This window comes from Crotalus tigris, unplaced genomic scaffold (assembly GCF_016545835.1).
Source record: "Crotalus tigris isolate CLP2741 ecotype Arizona unplaced genomic scaffold, ASM1654583v1 scf7180000024359.8030256, whole genome shotgun sequence".
In the NCBI taxonomy this organism is placed as follows: domain Eukaryota; kingdom Metazoa; phylum Chordata; class Lepidosauria; order Squamata; family Viperidae; genus Crotalus; species Crotalus tigris.
This window is the reverse complement of record NW_024100528.1, coordinates 1,920,099-1,938,216: the sequence shown is the minus strand read 5'-3', so window position 1 is coordinate 1,938,216 and position 18,118 is coordinate 1,920,099. Positions and strand designations below refer to the sequence as shown.

The 18,118-nt window shown below is 39.8% G+C and overlaps 1 protein-coding gene across 2 annotated transcripts; it reads right to left on the bottom strand.

Annotated features, from left to right (window-relative positions):
- Window positions 1-617: 617 nt before the first annotated feature.
- BLZF1 (basic leucine zipper nuclear factor 1) lies at window positions 618-18,050 on the bottom strand. 2 transcript variants are annotated; one of them, XM_039327262.1, is made up of 7 exons: window positions 17,967-18,050; window positions 14,329-14,396; window positions 13,376-13,806; window positions 8,795-8,994; window positions 5,108-5,236; window positions 3,008-3,230; window positions 618-1,534 (listed from the first exon to the last, which is right to left on the bottom strand). In XM_039327262.1, exons 2-7 carry the CDS (start codon window positions 14,354-14,356, stop codon window positions 1,352-1,354), a joined length of 1,194 nt encoding a protein of 397 aa, XP_039183196.1. In that variant the 5' UTR covers window positions 14,357-14,396; window positions 17,967-18,050; the 3' UTR covers window positions 618-1,351. The 2 variants fall into 2 exon arrangements, with proteins under 2 accessions (XP_039183196.1, XP_039183195.1); XM_039327261.1 differs by lacking the exon at window positions 17,967-18,050 and adding an exon at window positions 17,116-17,380.
- Between the last annotated feature and the right edge of the window lie 68 nt (window positions 18,051-18,118).

Sequence of the window (18,118 nt, the reverse complement as noted above, 5' to 3'; positions counted from 1 at the left end):
GCTTATTACATATTCAGCAGTAGTTATTAAGGACATGCAAGTATCTCCCATTTTTCAGAAACACTTTCTACTTATTTTGAAGTAGAAATTACTAAACTTGCACTGCTTTGAAATGAGTAGCTTGTAAAGTAAAAGTGTTAGAATATAAATCTCTTTTGTTTCCAAAATTTGGGGAGATAGTTGAAATAGGACTTTGCTATCATATAGCACTTATTTTTATACTGTTTCCTTTTGCTCACTCTCTCCCATTCAGAGATATGTTGTATATAATGCCAAATCTATTTTGTATACTATACTGTCATTCATATGTGTTTGTATGGGGTTTATATGACAGGGCTGGGTTAATGAGTCAAACAGGTGTTGCAGGACTGTTTTTCAGGAGTAGAAAACTTAATGTACAACATTCTTCTAGAAATGGCTAAAGGTTTTACTATGTCACAGCATTATCTGGAAGTCCCATTGTAAAAAATCCAGCGTATTTGGTGTGTTATTGAGAAATTGCAAATTATACCACCAACCCAACCCCACTATTAAGAAATAGAGATTTAGAAAGGAAGTGTTTTTTTTTTAAGTGATGACAGCATATTTTTGCCTATTTACAAATTAGAAAAAAAAAAGATAAAATAATCCAACCACATTTAATAGCACCGTTAAAATCTTTTCACAGAATCCCTCAGGGATACTGATTTTAAGTTTGTTTTTTAAAAAACCTTTTGTACAAAAGGTGAACTCAGAGGCACATCTCCAATAGTTTGCACATAAATGCTGTTGCTACTCTTTGACATAAATGTTGTGCATTAAAATTCATTTACTCTCACCAAATCTACTCCATCACTTAAAATCTTTAAAGTACAGTTTATACCTAAAGAAGCATTTTGAGTTTTCATTAAAATATGCATTTTAACCTGCCCATGTAACAGCTAATACTGGAAGTCAACTGTAGAAAATACTTAAGACACCCACCCTAATTCTAAAATAAAATAGTTCACATACAGAAATAAGCTGGATCTTTTCAAGGAAGCAAATATTTGAGGTTCATGGGATATTTCTAATACTCTCAAGTGTTCTCTTAAAGAAGAAAAGTTGGTAATTCAAATTCTATAGATCTTTGTACAGTATGGAACATTTTTCTAATACATTCTTGGTTGGTATCAAACAATTTACATTGCATTACAAATTCAATCTACCACAAAGGAATTTGAGACAGAACATTAAAGCCCTGAAAGCTTTATGAAAGACATATTTCTAGCACAAAATCCAGTACTAGTTAAAAGTACAGAAAATAAAAGTGCCCAAAGATCGTATGCTTTATTAGAATCGGAAGTCATTGCTACTAACTAAATAGATTTTTTTAAAGGACAAGTAATTCTCCTTTGCAGCGATCACAACAGTTGAAAGTTATGTTCTCATATCTAGTATAGGGATGAAATCGTCCAATATTTTTCTTTGGGGAAAGAAAAGATGGTGTTGAAGGCTCCGAAAAAGAAAGTTCTGATACTTCTGTACATTTGCCAGAATCTAGCATTCTTAATACCTGGAAAATAATAACAATGCATAGCAATGAACTGCAATGGTTTCTTTTGCTAAAAATATTTATAACATGTTTAAAACAATCTGAAATATCCAGATAAAGGGATATCTCATTTTTTAAAGTTAGAAAGTTCAATTCCCATGCAAGAGAAATTGTATTGCCAATTTACTTTTTAGAGATAGTGTGGTATCTCTATAACAGGGGTGTCAAACTCAATTTCATTGAGGGCCGCATCAGCATTGCGGTTGCTCTCGGGGGCCGGGTAGGTGTGGTCAGGGTGGGTGCGGCCTATTGGGTGGGTGTGGATGGAGTGGATGTGGCCTATTGGGTGGACATGGCCAGCTCTACATTGTTCGCGTCAAGGGTGCCTGTCGGGGCCTGGGCAGGAGTGGGACAGATCTGAGGGTCTCTGGAAGAAGGGGGTGGGATGGGGCAAGCGCCAAGGCATGATCCATTTCTTCATTCCTCACAAAGGGTGACACTTCCCCAGCATGCACTCGGGGTGGGGCCGACGTGGCAGGGGCTGGTTCCTCGCTGTTTCTAGACGGCCTTGTGGAGCTAAGACTGAATGCATTTCAGCATAAATGGCCACCACAAAATTTTACTTTGGCTCCCGGCCAGCCTGGGCCAGGGCCAAGGCAGTGGGGACCATTCCACTGTTTCCAGGATGGCTTTGCAGGCCACATGAAACCACTCTGCAGGCCGCAACCCGCCCCTGGGCCTTGTGTTTAACATGTCTGTTCTATAAGATTATTTTATCCTGTACAGAATAAAGAGTTTACTTCTTAAAGCTGTTTATTATCTTAAATATTAAAACCAGCAACTTGAATTGTGACCAAAAAACAGTGTATTATCTTAGTTTTAGATATCAGTATCACTTAGCGGTCACAATTAACACCAATTGAATTTTGCACAAACTCTTCAAAGGTGATCTGTATTAACTGAACAATAATGCAGGAGATGCAATTATTATAATAATTAGTTTGGAAATGATTGCATCTGACATAAAAAGCATACATTTCTTTGCTACTGGTCTCTGGACAACAAGCAGAAATGTAAATTTGTTTGCCCAGCATAAGCCAAACAATTCTCAGTTCAGATTCTCTATTAGCCTCAGCTATTGCAATTTAAACTACAACCATAGTTTAGATTATGTTCAAGGAAAAACTTCCTCAGGTCTTTCTGTCAGCAATCTACTTTAGAAGTGGGCCACGACAGAGGTGTAGCTCTAGGAATCAAATGTCGCCCTGCTCTAACCACCTCTGAGTTTGTATCTTGTCTTGCAAATGAATAGTAGAAAACTATTGCTATGAAGTACAGTAGAATACTAATATTATTTAGTGGAATACAAGGCTTATTAAGTCATAGCATTTGTTATCATGCAATAAAAAAGACTGCTTTATGTTTCTAGAAAGTAAACTTGAAAATTTTAATGCACAACAGAATAGCATGCTATTGTGTAAAATAGTTTTTTACCATTTCAGCCATTTTCTCAGCAGGGGTATTGCAGAGTTCTGTGGACGAAGAGCCATTTTTTGAACTGTTAGCAATACTAGAGTTTCCAAGTAGATGTAAAGTTACTGCTCTAGCAAGCTTATGATTTACAGCAGCCAATTCCACCGTACTATGAGGATGTGCACGAGGGTAGTATGTCTGCTGCCTTCCCCACTGTAGAGAAACCAGGAGCTCCTCTAATAATCTGCATTGGAAAGAAGTCAGTTTCAGTTACAAATGTTATAGACATAAGAAAATTCGGTGGGCTAAAGAAACAACAGGATAAACAGTCAAGGAGACGAAGGGATAAAAAGAAAAGAGTGTTAAATTATTCAAGAGCAAAAATTGCTATTTATAGTTTTGCTAGTGATGCAAAGGAACAGATTATGTAGTTTCTGGTTAAGATTTTGGATGGGAAAATTATGGCCCTTGTACAGCAGGGGAGACCGCAACAGGAAGGGCAGAAAACTACAGACCAACTGTGGATTATTTTCAAACGAGGTAAAAATAATTGGGGAAAAAAAAGATTTCGTAGGTAATCCTGCAGCTCACATCAGCCATGTGGGACAGAAAATTCACCCAACAAATATAGACTGACCTATTATCCATTTTCAAATTTTATCCTCCACATAGAATAAAGTTTCTTACATGTGGATGATTTGGAGAATAAAATGTAAGATAAACAGACTGTAGAAGAAAAATTTAAGCTATGCAAGCACCTAATAACTAGGGAAGGTAGATCTCTATTGTCACAGAGAATGATAGTTGCTCTAATGCTTTATGGTCTGTGCTACTATGTACATTTTAAAGCAATGACACTGTTTTCAATTCTTTATATATCTGTCATTCTCTCTATATGATGTACATATACATAAAATATGCATGCATCTGTATACACTACTAAATATTTTGTGTTTGTTTTTCTATTTGTAACCTTCAATTAGGCAAAATGATGCATCATACCACAACAGTTTTTGAATCCAAGTTACTCAAATGGCCTAACTTACAAAATCTGGAATCCATCATTCTAGTGCAGGGATAGGCAACCTTGCCTCTTTTATGACTCGTGGACTTCAACTCCCAGAATTCCTGAGCCAGCCAGCTGGCTCAGGAATTCTGGGAGTTGAAGTCCATGAGTCATAAAAGAGCCAAGGTTGCCAAACCCTGTTCTAGTGGGATTGAAATTTGCAAAAGTTGCGACTGTTTCAATGCTGCTCCTGTTGTATCACAGTCACATGACTGTCATTTCCAATGGTCCCTGTCAGTTTCCCACAAGCAAAATCAGTGAGGAAGCTGGCAGAAAGATGCAAGTCCAAGGCCAGCAGGCAGGCAATTGACTGCTGAAGGAGCGAGGGCGTGTGTAAGGTGTGGCAATGGTTAGGGAAGGTGCATAAGAGGCACAGCAGGTCAGGGTGGGTGTGCGAGGGGGTACAGGGGCGTGTAGGTTGTTGCCATGGTATGAGCACAAAGGGACTTTGGGAGGATGCACAGGTGGGGGAGGACTTGTCTGAGCATTTTGCAACCTTCCCTATTGGCTTCCCCATTGACTTTCTCTCTGCAAGCTTCCCAAAAACAAAGTTAGTGGGAAAGACAACAAGAAGTTGAAAAGTATTCTTGCTCCCAGAAATAATGAACAACTGAAACAATGACACAACTGAAAATGATGACGCATCTGAAACAATGACTTGACTGAAACAATGACCTAATGGGTCATGGATATATACTGTGTGTATATATATAAGCCTTGTTGACTGAGAACAGCTCTACATACATATGATCATTCTGATACAATTATTTCCCAACTGCATATTATTGTTTTCACTGTATTCAAAGTGTTTTAGACACTTACAATATTTGTCTGTATTTTACACATCGAACTTTGATTATATAGAATTCTAATTCAATCTATGGAATTAGAAGTAAATCTTTAAATAAAGCAGATTATAACTAAGACTTATGCAATAATAAATATATAGGTATGACATTGTATTTTTCTAAATATCAATAATCCAGAGTTGCTAAGTAAAATGGCTAAACTGGGATTTGAAAAATGTCTTTCACAAAAAATACACATATTCATACTTTTGTGCAGCAATCATTTCTTGGCGAAACTGATCACGTTCATTTAAAAGGTCCTGAATTGCACTGTGTGCATCTCTGGCCTGACGCTGGAGAACTGCTCTGGAGTTAGTCAACTCATCAGACATGACTCTGTAGAAGAAATTTCAGATATGTCCTAGTTAAAATTGATTCAACTAATTAATATGTGTTCCTATTGTACATTAGCAGTTATTTCAATGGTTGCATTTTCATGATGCAACCTAAACAGATTGTGTATATAATTTGGAATAAAGGGATAATACATCTTGAACAAATAAATGTGATATGAAGTACAAATTTCTTATAATGTCATTCCACTTTTTCCCAGGAGTACTATTATGAAATAACCCTGTAAAATATATTACGGTGAAAGATGGCATTCTAGGACCATGCAGTGAGCTTGTTTGCTGAATTGAGATTTAAATCATTACTTTAGACCAGTTTAGACATGGTACCAGTTACATCATAGCAGCTTTCCCAATTCACAATCATATTAAAATCAACTGCCCTTTCTTTTGCAATAATTTAGGGATGTATAAAACATCAATTGTGAATAGATAATAATTGTCAGACAAACTTCTAAAATCATAAGTAGATTTATAAAGATTTTTAAAAAGGCATATACTATGAAATTTTCATTTGGTATGTTCTAGTTGGCATACAAATATTCATAATTATCAAAATTAACACTTTATTAAAAATCTCTAAAAATGATTGCAAACTATAAGAGGTTTAGGAAATGAAATATTTTAAGCCTCAGGCAAACTGTTTCAGTTTACACTCACCATGAATTAGCTGCTCTAAATTCTATTAGTGGAGTAAGCTGCAGAGATGCCCCATTAAAAATATTAGAACATGGGTATTTAAAAGTAATTTGGCTCCAAGACACCTACCCAGTTTTCGTTTATAATATTTTATTAATTTTCCAATTTTACATTTAAGTATTTAAAAAGCAACATGGTGGCTGGGTTAATCAAGACTTCGATAACAAAATCTTTAGTACAAATCTCATGTTACAACATCAAATATTTCCTCTCTTTTTCTCTTAACATTTACTGTCTCATATTTAAGCTAATACAGTTCTTATTATATCAATTCAGTAAAAACATCATTATTACATTTATCAATACATTTTTAGCTTATATGTATCTTAATTATTTTTTACATTCAATCTTCATAAACAATCCATATCCTGTTATTAATTTTTCCCAATTTTTAGTTTCCCATCAATATTCCAATTTAACCTTTGATATTTATAATTTTCAGGCTTTAGGTAACCAAGATTTCCCTTATCTCAATTCATAACAGAATCTAATATCCAAAATACACATTTTATCTATTTAAATATAATCTTGTTCTATTTCCTAAAAGTTATCTATTTCCCACCATATTAAATCATCTACTTAATAATACAATATCCCCTTTAATAAATCAAAACTATTGTATATATTACCTGGGTTAACCAATAAATCAACCATATTCGTAATAATTTTTTTTTCTTTTAGGTCTATTTTTTAAATATTAAACAGATAAAATCCTTATTTTCAACTAATTTCCAAATATTTTAAATCTAATGACCAGAATTCCCCTTACCTAAACTTCTCCCTTTAACTCTGTAATTAATATGAAATCCCTTCTAATAAATCAAAAAACCAATTTTCTTCAGCCTTATTCTGGCTTTCTTCCTTTGCCAAGTAGGCTTCCGTATCAGTGCTTTTAGATCGTCAAATAGATCTCCCTCTATTATTATGTATGTTATTTGAAATAAAAGAGAATATTTAATTGCCATTTTTTTGGGAAGGACTAGCCCATTTGTATTCATTAAGTTGTCTCCCTATTATTCCAGTTCTCCATGATTGCCCTGATATGTTCATCTTCCATTCAATCTGTTCTTCTTTCTCAAATTTCTTCTGATTTATATAGAAAGTCTTTTCCATTTTCAGTGTTGTCACTCCCTTTTCTGGATTTTCCATTAACTTTATTTGTTGGTCAATTGAGTCCTCTGTCTTAATATTTGATTGTTCTACTTTTTCTGTTATCTTCTGCATTGTTAGTTTGTTGGTTGTAGTCAAAATTTGGGTTTGTGTATCTAAGCTGGCATCTTGATCTTTATGTTAGGTCTTATTTTATCACAAACTGAAAGAATGGTTTCATGTATTGCTATCAACATGGAAAGGATCTTTTCCTGGTCTTCATCCATCTCTTTCATATGTTTATAAATAGTCTTTATATTAGAAGTCGTTGTCAAGAAAGATTTTATAGTCCAAGGTATTTCATCATCTCATATAGTAACCAATATTCTTCAAATAAAGAGATAGGAAAGCAATTCCCCACATATAACTCTGAAAGTCAGTAAAGGTTTACATTCACAGTTCAAGTAGGCCAGTTATGCCACCCAGCTGTTCTCTTACAGCTGAGTTTTTCACAGGTGGTACCAAGGTCAAAATAATCTTATCTAAGGTCTGGGCTTTGAGCTAAGTCTCTGTTAGGAAATAACAAGTTGTAATACCAAACTTTGCCACAAGATGTCACTGATGCCGTTTAAGGTTTTTTAAGTCCAAAATTTTTATAATCCTTTTTTCCAATTTTATTTCCTTTTTGTAGATAAGAGCAAAAGTCTCCAACAATAAAAATAGGAAAATTTTTGGTCCTCAAGTTTCAGGAATATATACATCCAATTAGATTAAAGTTGTTTTTTAATGCTTTAATTCCCCTCGGTAGTCAGTCGCCGCTATTCTTAGAGGGTGGGATAGAAATTCCCTTCCCTCTCTCCTCACAGGGGAAAAGATACTTCAGGCAGCGTTTACAGGAAAAGAAAGTACTTAGGATAAAGACAAGACCGGATCTCACCCAGTTTCATCCGCGTTGCTTTCGAAGTGCTTAGTGGTAAGTTTGATTTCGGCTGTCTGCAGTCTAGTGACGAACCATATTACTATGGCCGGTCTTTCCTCCACCGGTTTGGAGGGCTGCCCCGGATCGAGCGGAAAGGATACTGCCCTTTCACGATCAAGCGAGTGTCCCCTCCTTGCTCATCGTCCCTACAGGGCGACTTTCGACCCTTTCCAGTGTCCCTCAGCAAAATGAAACCGAATGCGGAAGATGGAGCTCGACTTCCAGGATCCGCGGCAGCCACGATAGCAAACCGGAAGTCCTAAGACCTACCCAGTTTTGTATACCAGAGTGAGTAATTTGGATTGGGATCAGAAAATTACTCAAGTATGCACAATTGCTTTATGAAAGGTGTGTTGTGGCACCTCCTAGAAGCACCAATCATGTTGCATCATTCTTGGCCAATTGTCATTGTTTTCAAGAGGCACTCCACAAACAGCGATATGTAGTAGTATCCAGTCTCAGAGTTACCAAACCATACATTACCAATGTCAGTTCTCTCTTCTCCTGGAATACACAATGGTTTATCTGCCAAGGCTGATAAACATTTAGCCAGCTACTGTTGTGTATCTTTGGTTAAAAGCAGTCCCAAGCTGTAAACCTGATCTTTAAGGGAAGTATGACCCCATCCAGAACAATCATGTCTGTTAAACCTTAAAGCTTGGTATCCTGAATCAACAACTCTGACAGAGAAAAAGTATTTATGTGTCTATGCTTGCTTAGATAGATGTACATTTATTTATCAAGATATCCTTTAAAAGGCAGCATTATTAATAGTACCTGCTTGCTAGGAATTTGCTTCGCCAAACATCACATTGTATAGACATCCGTTCTAACTGCTCAGACAACTGAGACACATTCCGCCCAAGGACTTCATTTTCAAGAATCAGTTGATTTTTTTCACGTGCCATACGCTCAAAATGATATTGCAGGTCATCTCCAACAGAAGCAACAAGTAACTTTTTCAACTCCCGGTTGACCTAAGATAGAGAAATGATTTCAACACACACTGAGTTGATTAACCTATTGCAGTTGAAGAACTGGGTATAAAGAAAGATGCATGCTGGCTTGTTCTGTGTTACTAGACAGGTGTAGTAGTTAATTACAGCATATATTAAAGCTGACTGTTGTGCATTTCAAAATATGATGGACACCAAACAAAGCTCGTTACTGTTTGTATTACTGTAGAGTGGCTACATAAACACCACATATGTCTTAATAAGGAAAAAGACAGGATTTTATATAATGCAGCTTTAACAAGGTGAACATAAGTTTACATGTTTACAGCTTTCATAATCTAAGACCAGTAGCTTTCTATCCCATAGTAGCTTTCAAGAAGCTCCTCCAAAATCAAGTGATATATAATACAGTATCTCTTAATTTGGGTGAGCCTACCCTCAAATCCAAGGAGGAGCTAGAATCAGAAGGTCATGTTCACCACTGATTTACATATATGCAGTTGAAAGAAAGATTTAAGTGAGATAAAAAGAATCATGGGTTTGATTTTGTTAAAAATCAATTGGAAACCCTACTGTGCGGTAGTGATGAAAATATTATAGCTAAAGTTTATAAAACGTTATTGAATTTAAATCTGGAAAATGAACAAGTAAAACATTGTATGATTCAGTGGGCAAGGAATTTGGGGTACAATATAATGCTTGAACAATGGGAAAATATGTGGAATAAAGGATTAAAATTTATATTAAATTATAATTTAAAAGAAATTTTTTACAAGATGTTGTACTTAACACCAGACAAGTTATCAAAAATGTATAAAGGTATTTCAAATGAATGTTGGAAATGTAAAGGTGAAGAAGGGACTTTTTACCATTTATGGTGAATGTGTGATAAAGCAAGAAAATATTGGAGCAGGATTCAAATTTTATAGAAAATTCTTAAACCCAGAAATTTTTCTCTTGGGGGTAATATACAAAGACCTGGAAAAAAAATATGGAACTTTGATGTTATATATGTTGACAGCAGCAAGATTACTTTATGCTCAGAAATGGAGGACTATATTGATTCCCACAATGGAGGAATGGTTACAAAAGCTGATGGAGCTAGCAGAGATGGCTAAACTAACTGTACTGATTAAAGAAAAGAATATGAACACTTTTACTGCCCCTTGGAAACCGCTTCTAGACTTTGTGCTTGAGGTTGAAAAAAATGAAATTTTGATTTTGGGCTTTACCAATTAGATAGACTTGATGTTATCGAAATGGCTAGCTTATATTATTTTGTAAAAGTAAAAAGTAGATAGTGTACTTTGAAGTAGATAGTCTACTTTGTTGCAGCAAAGGAAGGTGGAAGTCAATGCCTTTTTTCTTCTTTTTTCTCTTCCTTACCTCACTTCTCTATTCCCTTTTCCTTTCTCTATCTTTTCCACTATTGTATTTTCATTGTATCGTATACTATAAACCAGGGGTCAGCAAGCTGAAACACTGAAAGAGCCACTTGGACCCGTTTTCATCACAAAAGAAAAAACTGAGAGCCGCATAATGTGAGCGCGCATGTGCGCACGCGCACAGAACAGGGGACTTGATTAAAGAGTGGAGCCTAAGGCGAGACTTGCACTGGCTCTGCCCCCATCCAGCTCCGTCCTGGCTTCTCCTCCCCTCGGAAAAGACTGCTCTCTCCCCACCCCACGCTCTCCCTCTCTGGGACTTTCTTCTTTCCGCCTTTTGGTGCGAAGGTTCCCAGGGAACAGAGGAGCAGGCTGATGGGGAGAAAGAGCTGCTGCGGCAAATCTTCCGAAGCGGCAGCAGACGGCCGTTCGGGCTTGCCTATCTCAGCCTGCTGCAGGAGGCTGGAGTTGAAGCTTCTGGCTTGCTCGGGGAGGGGTGCTCAGAAAAGAAAGGATGAGAAGCGGAAAGTGGGAGAAAGGACGTCTTCCACCTCTCTGGGGTTCTTTCGCTGGGAGGGTGAGGAAGCAGCAATTCTGCTCCGCAGGAGGTGGGAGCAGGCAGCCTCTCCTTCAAGCTTTGCCAAGTGACTCCAGGAGTGAAGCGAGGTCCGAGTCCCCGGAATGTCAACATTGCGAAAGAGGCAGTCAGTGGTGGGATAAAAATAAAAGGTGGGGAGGAGGAGGTTGAGGAAACCCAGCAGACGCCTCTATCAGAGGGCGAGCAAGAAAGGCAAGATCAGGGAGAGGAAGAAAGCTTTTGGGGCTTGCCCAGCAGGCAGTTGCTCCCTGCTCTCAGAAATAGCCATGGCAGGCAGGGACTGTGAGGAGCAACCAGGATTGGAGGAGCAGAAGTCAACACTGCGAAAAAGGAGGAAGGAAAGGAAAAGTGGGGATCTTTAAATAGTCATGCCCACTTTTCCCCCTTTTTTTCCAGACATCCATGTGTGTATGGGTGTCAGGTTTGGAAGCCTCCGTTTAAGTCTGTGCATGTGCACAGACATAGGCTGACTCCTCATCTTCTGCCCTTGCTGCATCACCTGTGGAGACACATTTGCGTCTCTGTGTCTCTGCCACTCAAAGCCATCCCGCAGCTCGATCCTTGGAGCTGTTTCAATCAGCCAAGCGTCCCCATGGAAGTCAATGGACAGCATGACTGAGATAGGCAGTGGCCCCAACTCTGATCTGGGGAAACAACAGCGGAGCGGCGCTGCCTATCTCAGTCACGTGGAAGAACAGCCGTGTAAACAGCACCAGATGGCGCTGCTGCCGCCAGCAGAGATGAGCAGGCTCGTGGAGACGCGTGGCTGGCTCGGCTGCCCAGGGACGGCCCAGGAAGCAATGCCCCTGCCAGCCGCCACCCCTGCCGGGACTGCCGCACAGGGGGCTGCAGGAGGAAGAAGGAGAGGAGGAGGGCGAGGAAGCTGCTGCCGGGACTCCGCGCTGCCCGGCCTCGCCGTCCACCCATCCAATGTAGCCATGGCGGGGGCTGGTGCCGCATGGGCCACTGGCTCTGGCTGCAATGCTGCGGCTGCTCTGCCTGACCAGCCTCTCCACCAGCCTGGCTGCTCCCCCTCGGGCATCCCTCTTGCCCCGGCACCCGCCTGAGCTGCCCGGGGACCAGCAGGAGGAAGAAGGGGAGGAGGAGTGTGAGAAAGCCGCTGCTGCCGCCCCAGCCAAGACTCTGCACTGCCTGGCCTCGTCCTCCGCCCATCCGATGTAGCCGCGGTAGGGGCTGGTGCCGCGCGGGCTGCCGGCCCTGGCTGCAACGCTGTGGCTGCTCTGCTTGACTGGCCCTGCCAGCCCCTCCGCCGGTCAGCTGGCCCCCCGGGTGTTCCTCTTGTCCCGGCGCCTGCCCGAGCCGCCCATGGGGCAGCAGGAGGAAGAAGGGGAGGAGGAGGAGGGCAAGGAAGCCGCTGGCGGCGCCGAGCCCCAAGAGGAGACTCTCCTTTCCTACCATTGCTGTATCTCCCTCTTCTTTCCCAGCAGCCGTGATTCTGGCGCACCTGCCCGGCCAGTGGGGCCAATGGTCACGCTGACTGGGAATCGCAGGGGCTGCTCTCCCTTGGGCCGCGGCTTGTGGGAGGGCTGGCTCGTTCTGCGGAGCCTCCGGTGGGCCACTCCAAGCAGGGATCCTGGGGCTTCCCTGCGCGGCTCCATGGCCATGTGTACCTCGGATGGGGCCAGCCCGGGAAAGGGACTTCCTGGCTGCACTTCTCCCAGGGGGTGGTGCACTCAGGCGCAGGGCCAATCAGGAGCCCTGTAAGGGGGAAGTCCGCATGAGACAGAGAGAGAGAAGGGAAGTGCAAGTGCCTCTCTGTCTCTCTCTCTCTCTGCAAATGGCAGAGGAGGCTCCGGAGCTGCAGGTGATGGCTCAAAGAGCCGCATGTGGCTCCGAAGTCGCGGGTTGCCGACCCATGCTATAAGCTAATAAAACTTTTTTTTTAAAAAAAGAAGCTCCTCCAAAATCTAAATTGTAATTTTGCTTAGGTGAAAGTTGGCTTTTTCCAAGAGATATGAAATTTAGTCTAATGGAATGATGGCATATTCAAACATAGCAGCTACCCACTTTATCAATTTTCAGGTAGAGGGTATAGTTCTGTTTATTTATACAATTGTGGTTTATATACATATTTAGAGACTGTCTTTCTCCTTTATAGAGGGATCCAATGAGCCACTTTATACTGAATACTTTTATAGTCATTGTTCAGAATAATCGAATGATGCAGACTACAATCCTTAAAGGCCTTACTATGAAATGAAGTCATTAAGGGTAATTTAATTTAATTCTGAGTGGAAATAATCAAAACTAGGAAAAAAAACTGAGTATAAACTATTAAATGGAGTTGAAGCTGCACAGTTATCCCTGAATAATTATTTGTGTACACTGAAGTTATTTCTTCCAAACGAATGGTATAAAAGAGTCTTTAAAAGTAATTCAATCAAGTCTATTTTCTTACCTCTGTTTGTACATGGAGTTGATTGGAAAGGCCTTCCTTATCCTGTAACAATCTCTTTTCTGAATTCTTAAGCTTTCCTATTTCATTTCTTAGCTCCAGCAGTTCTTTCTTATTATCTGATGAAATTCCATCGGACAGACCGAGGGGCTCTTTTTGTGGACCTGAGGATTTAGATCCTTTAGTATTTTTAACAGGTACCACATGGCTTATAGATGCTTTAGGAACTATGATTCGTACAGCTTCAATTTCCACAGCCTTGTCACCGTATACTTTCCCCAGCTGAAGAACTCCAGGACTTAGTGATGGAAGAAGTTTCTTGTGTGGGCTTCGATGGGCATGGCTAGTTGTGTTGAGGATTACTTCAGATTTTGAAGGCTGCTCTGTTTCCATGCCATCACCAGATCCACGAATGGGTGAAGTAGTATATTCACCTTCAGGTTGAGGCAGAAAATAGCATACAATATGTTTAAATCAGAAAAACATAAGTAATATACCCTAATATTATTAGGAAAGCCAGTAGTTCAGATGTAGTGCAGGGGTCCCCAATCCTCCAATCTGTGGATCGGCACCGGTCCATGGCATGCCAGAAACTGGTCCTCGCAAACAAGCAAAGCCCCATCTGCAGGAAGCACATGAAACCACGCCCCCTCTGGTCCACAGAAAAACCTCTCTCCATGGAATTGGTCCCTGGTGCCCAAAAGATTGGGAGCCACTGGTATAGTGGGTTAAGACACTAGGCTAGAAATTGGGAGACCATGAATTCTAGTCCCACATTAGGTAAAAATCAGTTCAGTGACCTTGGACTAGTCACTTTTTGTCAACCCTAGGAAGGTGGCAATGACACTTCTGAAAAATCATGCCAAAAATACAGCATGTATTAAAAGCCTTGTCTTTGTAAATATCTGCAATATATATCCCAAATCAATATTTAATTCCTAAAGAGGAATACTTACTATTTTCTGCATTATTTAGAGTTGCCATTTTATTGACAAGATTGCATATAAGAAAAAACTCTTAAAGCCTAAAAGAAAGAAACAACAAAAGTGTTATGATTGTCAGTTCCATTAAACAGAATATAGAATCATTAGTACAGAACATATTGCAACATACTAATTCAACTTCATAATACAGCTTCTCACAAAAATAGTAGAAAACGTTCAAGCCCCCAAACCTCATTTGGAAGTGACTGGATGGATATGCATCCTATTTGGGCTGGTTGATCATTATTTTAAGTATTGTAAATATATTTTCATGGAGCTTTATTTTTTTTATTAAAAAGCTGCATATCTTAATGTAATAAAAACAGCTGATACAATAAAACTCTGAAAGACAAAAAGAGGAACTATTTCATTTCAGCAAATGCTGAAAAAATGCCTATAATTTTGAAATAGGAAATTGACTTAGAACACTCTTCTCATTTAGGAATTTGGGTGTCTGAATAACCTAGGTATGTTTAAGATGGAATTCTATCCCACCCTCAGAATATAATCAATCATGCCTACAATTTAAGACCTATCTCAAGCATAAGGCAAAATGAAGTGATTACTGCAGGTAACAGTTTTGAGGATTCATGACTAGATAGAAAATCAATAGTTATTGACTTTACAAACTGGAAACAGAAAGATGCTAGTGAGATTTGGATGTTGGCACATCAAGCAGCAAATCTCTTTGCTCAGCTGTAACAGGTTCAAAGAGAGCTTCACCCTTAAAAAACTGAAGCTTGAAAATGATTCTCTGGTCTGTATTTTAAGACATCATTAATATTCAATAAATTCTATGGCATCAGGACCAAGTTCGTGCACCAAGATGGCAGAAATAAAGATATAGTATACACCACACAAATCAAGAGGCAAAAATATTATCTTTCTGACTTATTGAAAGAGCTTACCCCACACACTGATTTGTCATATGACATGTGAACTTTGGTTCAGCATATGTGAATCCCGGTATTTTGGATTGTAAACTAGTTTGCAAAATTCCAAATTAGGTTACTAGGTCTGGGCTACACAAATTCTGACAACTCTTGAAGGGTAAGAAAGAGTTAAAATTTTCCATAGCTCCTTGTAGCTATGGAACTCCCAGGAGCTGCCTAGGAGTTGTCATTTTGAAATAGGCCTGCGGTGGGGTGGGGGAAGGCAGAGGAGGAAGGCAGTGCTGCTGACAGGTGCATGTGATGGAGTGCAAGCAGGCAGGGGTGGTGTTTCTAGTGACTTACTGGGACAATTTGCAACCTTCCCTATTGGCTTCCTCATTAACTTTGCTTACGTGAAGGTACCAGAGAGTCACAGATGCCAATCATGCAGCATAGCTTGTGCAATATTGTAATCATGAGCCAGGCACCTGGGCATCTGGATTGCAACCATATGATCATAGGGACATTACAACAGCTGGAACTTTGAAGACTGGTTGTAAGTCCATTTTTTTCAGCGTCTCAGTAACTGTGAATGATTGCTGAACGAATGGACATGAGCCACGTCTACCCATAACTTGCCTTGCTAGTTGCCTAAAGCTACCACATATAAACCGACAGCAAAACTCACATTCACTATACATTATATATAGTTACCTAGTTGGGTACTGAAACATCTGCAAGCAAACCAAGCTCAGACAGTATCAAGAACCCCACATTTCAACCCTGAGCTACAGATACTCTTTTCTATTGGAAAATCATATTTCCATTCTCCAATATTTTTTGGGGAAAGGGGACTGAATCCAGGAATTGGTGCTTCTGGGTTAGCACCGAGGCTTCCCCTAAAAGCTAGTCTGGCCCCTCCAGAGATGCTGGTTGAAACTGAGTTCTTACATTGGTTTTGGGGGGTAGTTTGACAGTTATTTTTCCCTTCCTTCTGCAGTTTCTATGGTGGAGTAATTGTTCCATTTTCTTATGTCATACTGTGGGCAAATAAAAAAACTCACACAACTTTATGGTTTCTGTTGTAAACTGCCGTGAATTGGGGAGAGATATTCGGCAGAACACAACACTCATAAACCATAGAAATAAGTAAATAAGTAAACAGAGATAGTCCTCGATTTACAACAGTTCATCTAATGACCGTTCAATGTTACAACGGCAATGAAAAAAGTTGACTTATGACCATTTTCACAGTTATGACCATTGCAGCATCCCCATGGACATGCGATTTACATTCAGATGCTTGACAACTGGCTCATATTTATGACGGTTGCAGTGTCCCGGGGTCATGCAATCCCATTTGTGACCTTCTGACAAGCAAAGTCAATGGGAAAGCCAGATTCACTTAACAGCGATGTTACTAATTTAACAACTGGAGTGATTCACTTAACAACCATGGCAAGAAAAGTCATAAAAAGGGGCAAAATTCACTAAATACATTTCTCATTTATCAACATAAATTTTGGGCTCAATTGTGTCGTAAGTCGACGACTATCTGTTAACCCAGTCATGGCGGACATTTTTCCTCCTAAGGCTGCTCTCCTATTTAATTTAACGAGCCCTTCAACTTTTACATCAACTCAATGCTGACGGGTCTCCGGCACGGCAGGCTACATTGTGTCCGGGTATGATGTGAACACATCCCACTTCTTCGTAACAATGATTTACAGAAATACAGCTGAATAACTCGCTTCAGGCAATCCCCAGACGGCTTCATTCCCACAACACGCCAACCCAGAAATAAGCCGATCGTTATTTGGACGACTAGGTGTGGCCCAGGCGATCAGTCAATTGCTGCGGAAATTCATTTAAAGTGTAAAAAACTAACCAGCTGTGGGATTTCCTCCTTCGCTCCTCCAGACTGCTTCTCATTGCTGTTTTCTTTCTCCTTTTGGGAAAGAGTAACTTCCGATCTACTCCCTTCCGTTTATAGAGGTATAATACACCCAAATGGCGTAACTTCTGACTTCAATTTCAACTTTTTGTTTGCCTTAGTTGGGAGACTAACCAAACAAATCACTGGCAACCTTTTATTAGACTAGAAAATCACATGACCCCTTAATTTTCTACTTAAAGAGCAGTGTTTCCTCATCCTTAGTATTGTAACTCTAAAGATGTGTAGACTTCCACTGTCAGAGAACCCCATCTAGAATGCTGGCTGAGGATTTCTGGGAGTTGAAGTCCAAAACATTTAAAATAAAGTTGGCTAGCAGTGCGACCCTCAGTCTTCGGAGTTGCCTTCGGTGGATGGGCGGCTATATAGATTTGATATATAAATACCAGTGGAAAATTCCTACGTTTTCTGCAAGGCTTTCGTTCAAATGGGAAAAAAAAGTTTCTAAAGGTTGTATGAAAAACTGCATGAAGTTTAGCTAATTTGAACACGAAAGATGGAATTGAAGTAGATCGGTCTTGGCTTAGTAACTTTTTTGTGGGGCTTTTTTTGAAAGGGAGTGCAATCAGTTTCTTTTTTCATCTCCATTTTGAAAAAAATATTGCAAGATTAATGTATGTTAGCCACAGGTCTCCTTACAATATAATGAAGTCTATTCGCAGCTAGAGTCTGTGGCGGAACTAAAAAAAAAAAGCACTTTTCACTCGAAAGTTAATGAACGCTGTAACTTCTACATTCCTATCTCTACGTTCTTGTACAGACAAGTAATAATGACATGCCCTTACCCACATTCATCTTTGCGCACATTCATCCCCGCGGGAATTTCATGATTTCCGGTCTCTTTTTCCAGTGACAACGCCAGGCTTTTTACTTTGCCGGACTAACTATCGCGAGAGTGAGCGATACTCCTCCCAACCAATAGGAACTCAAGACGGCT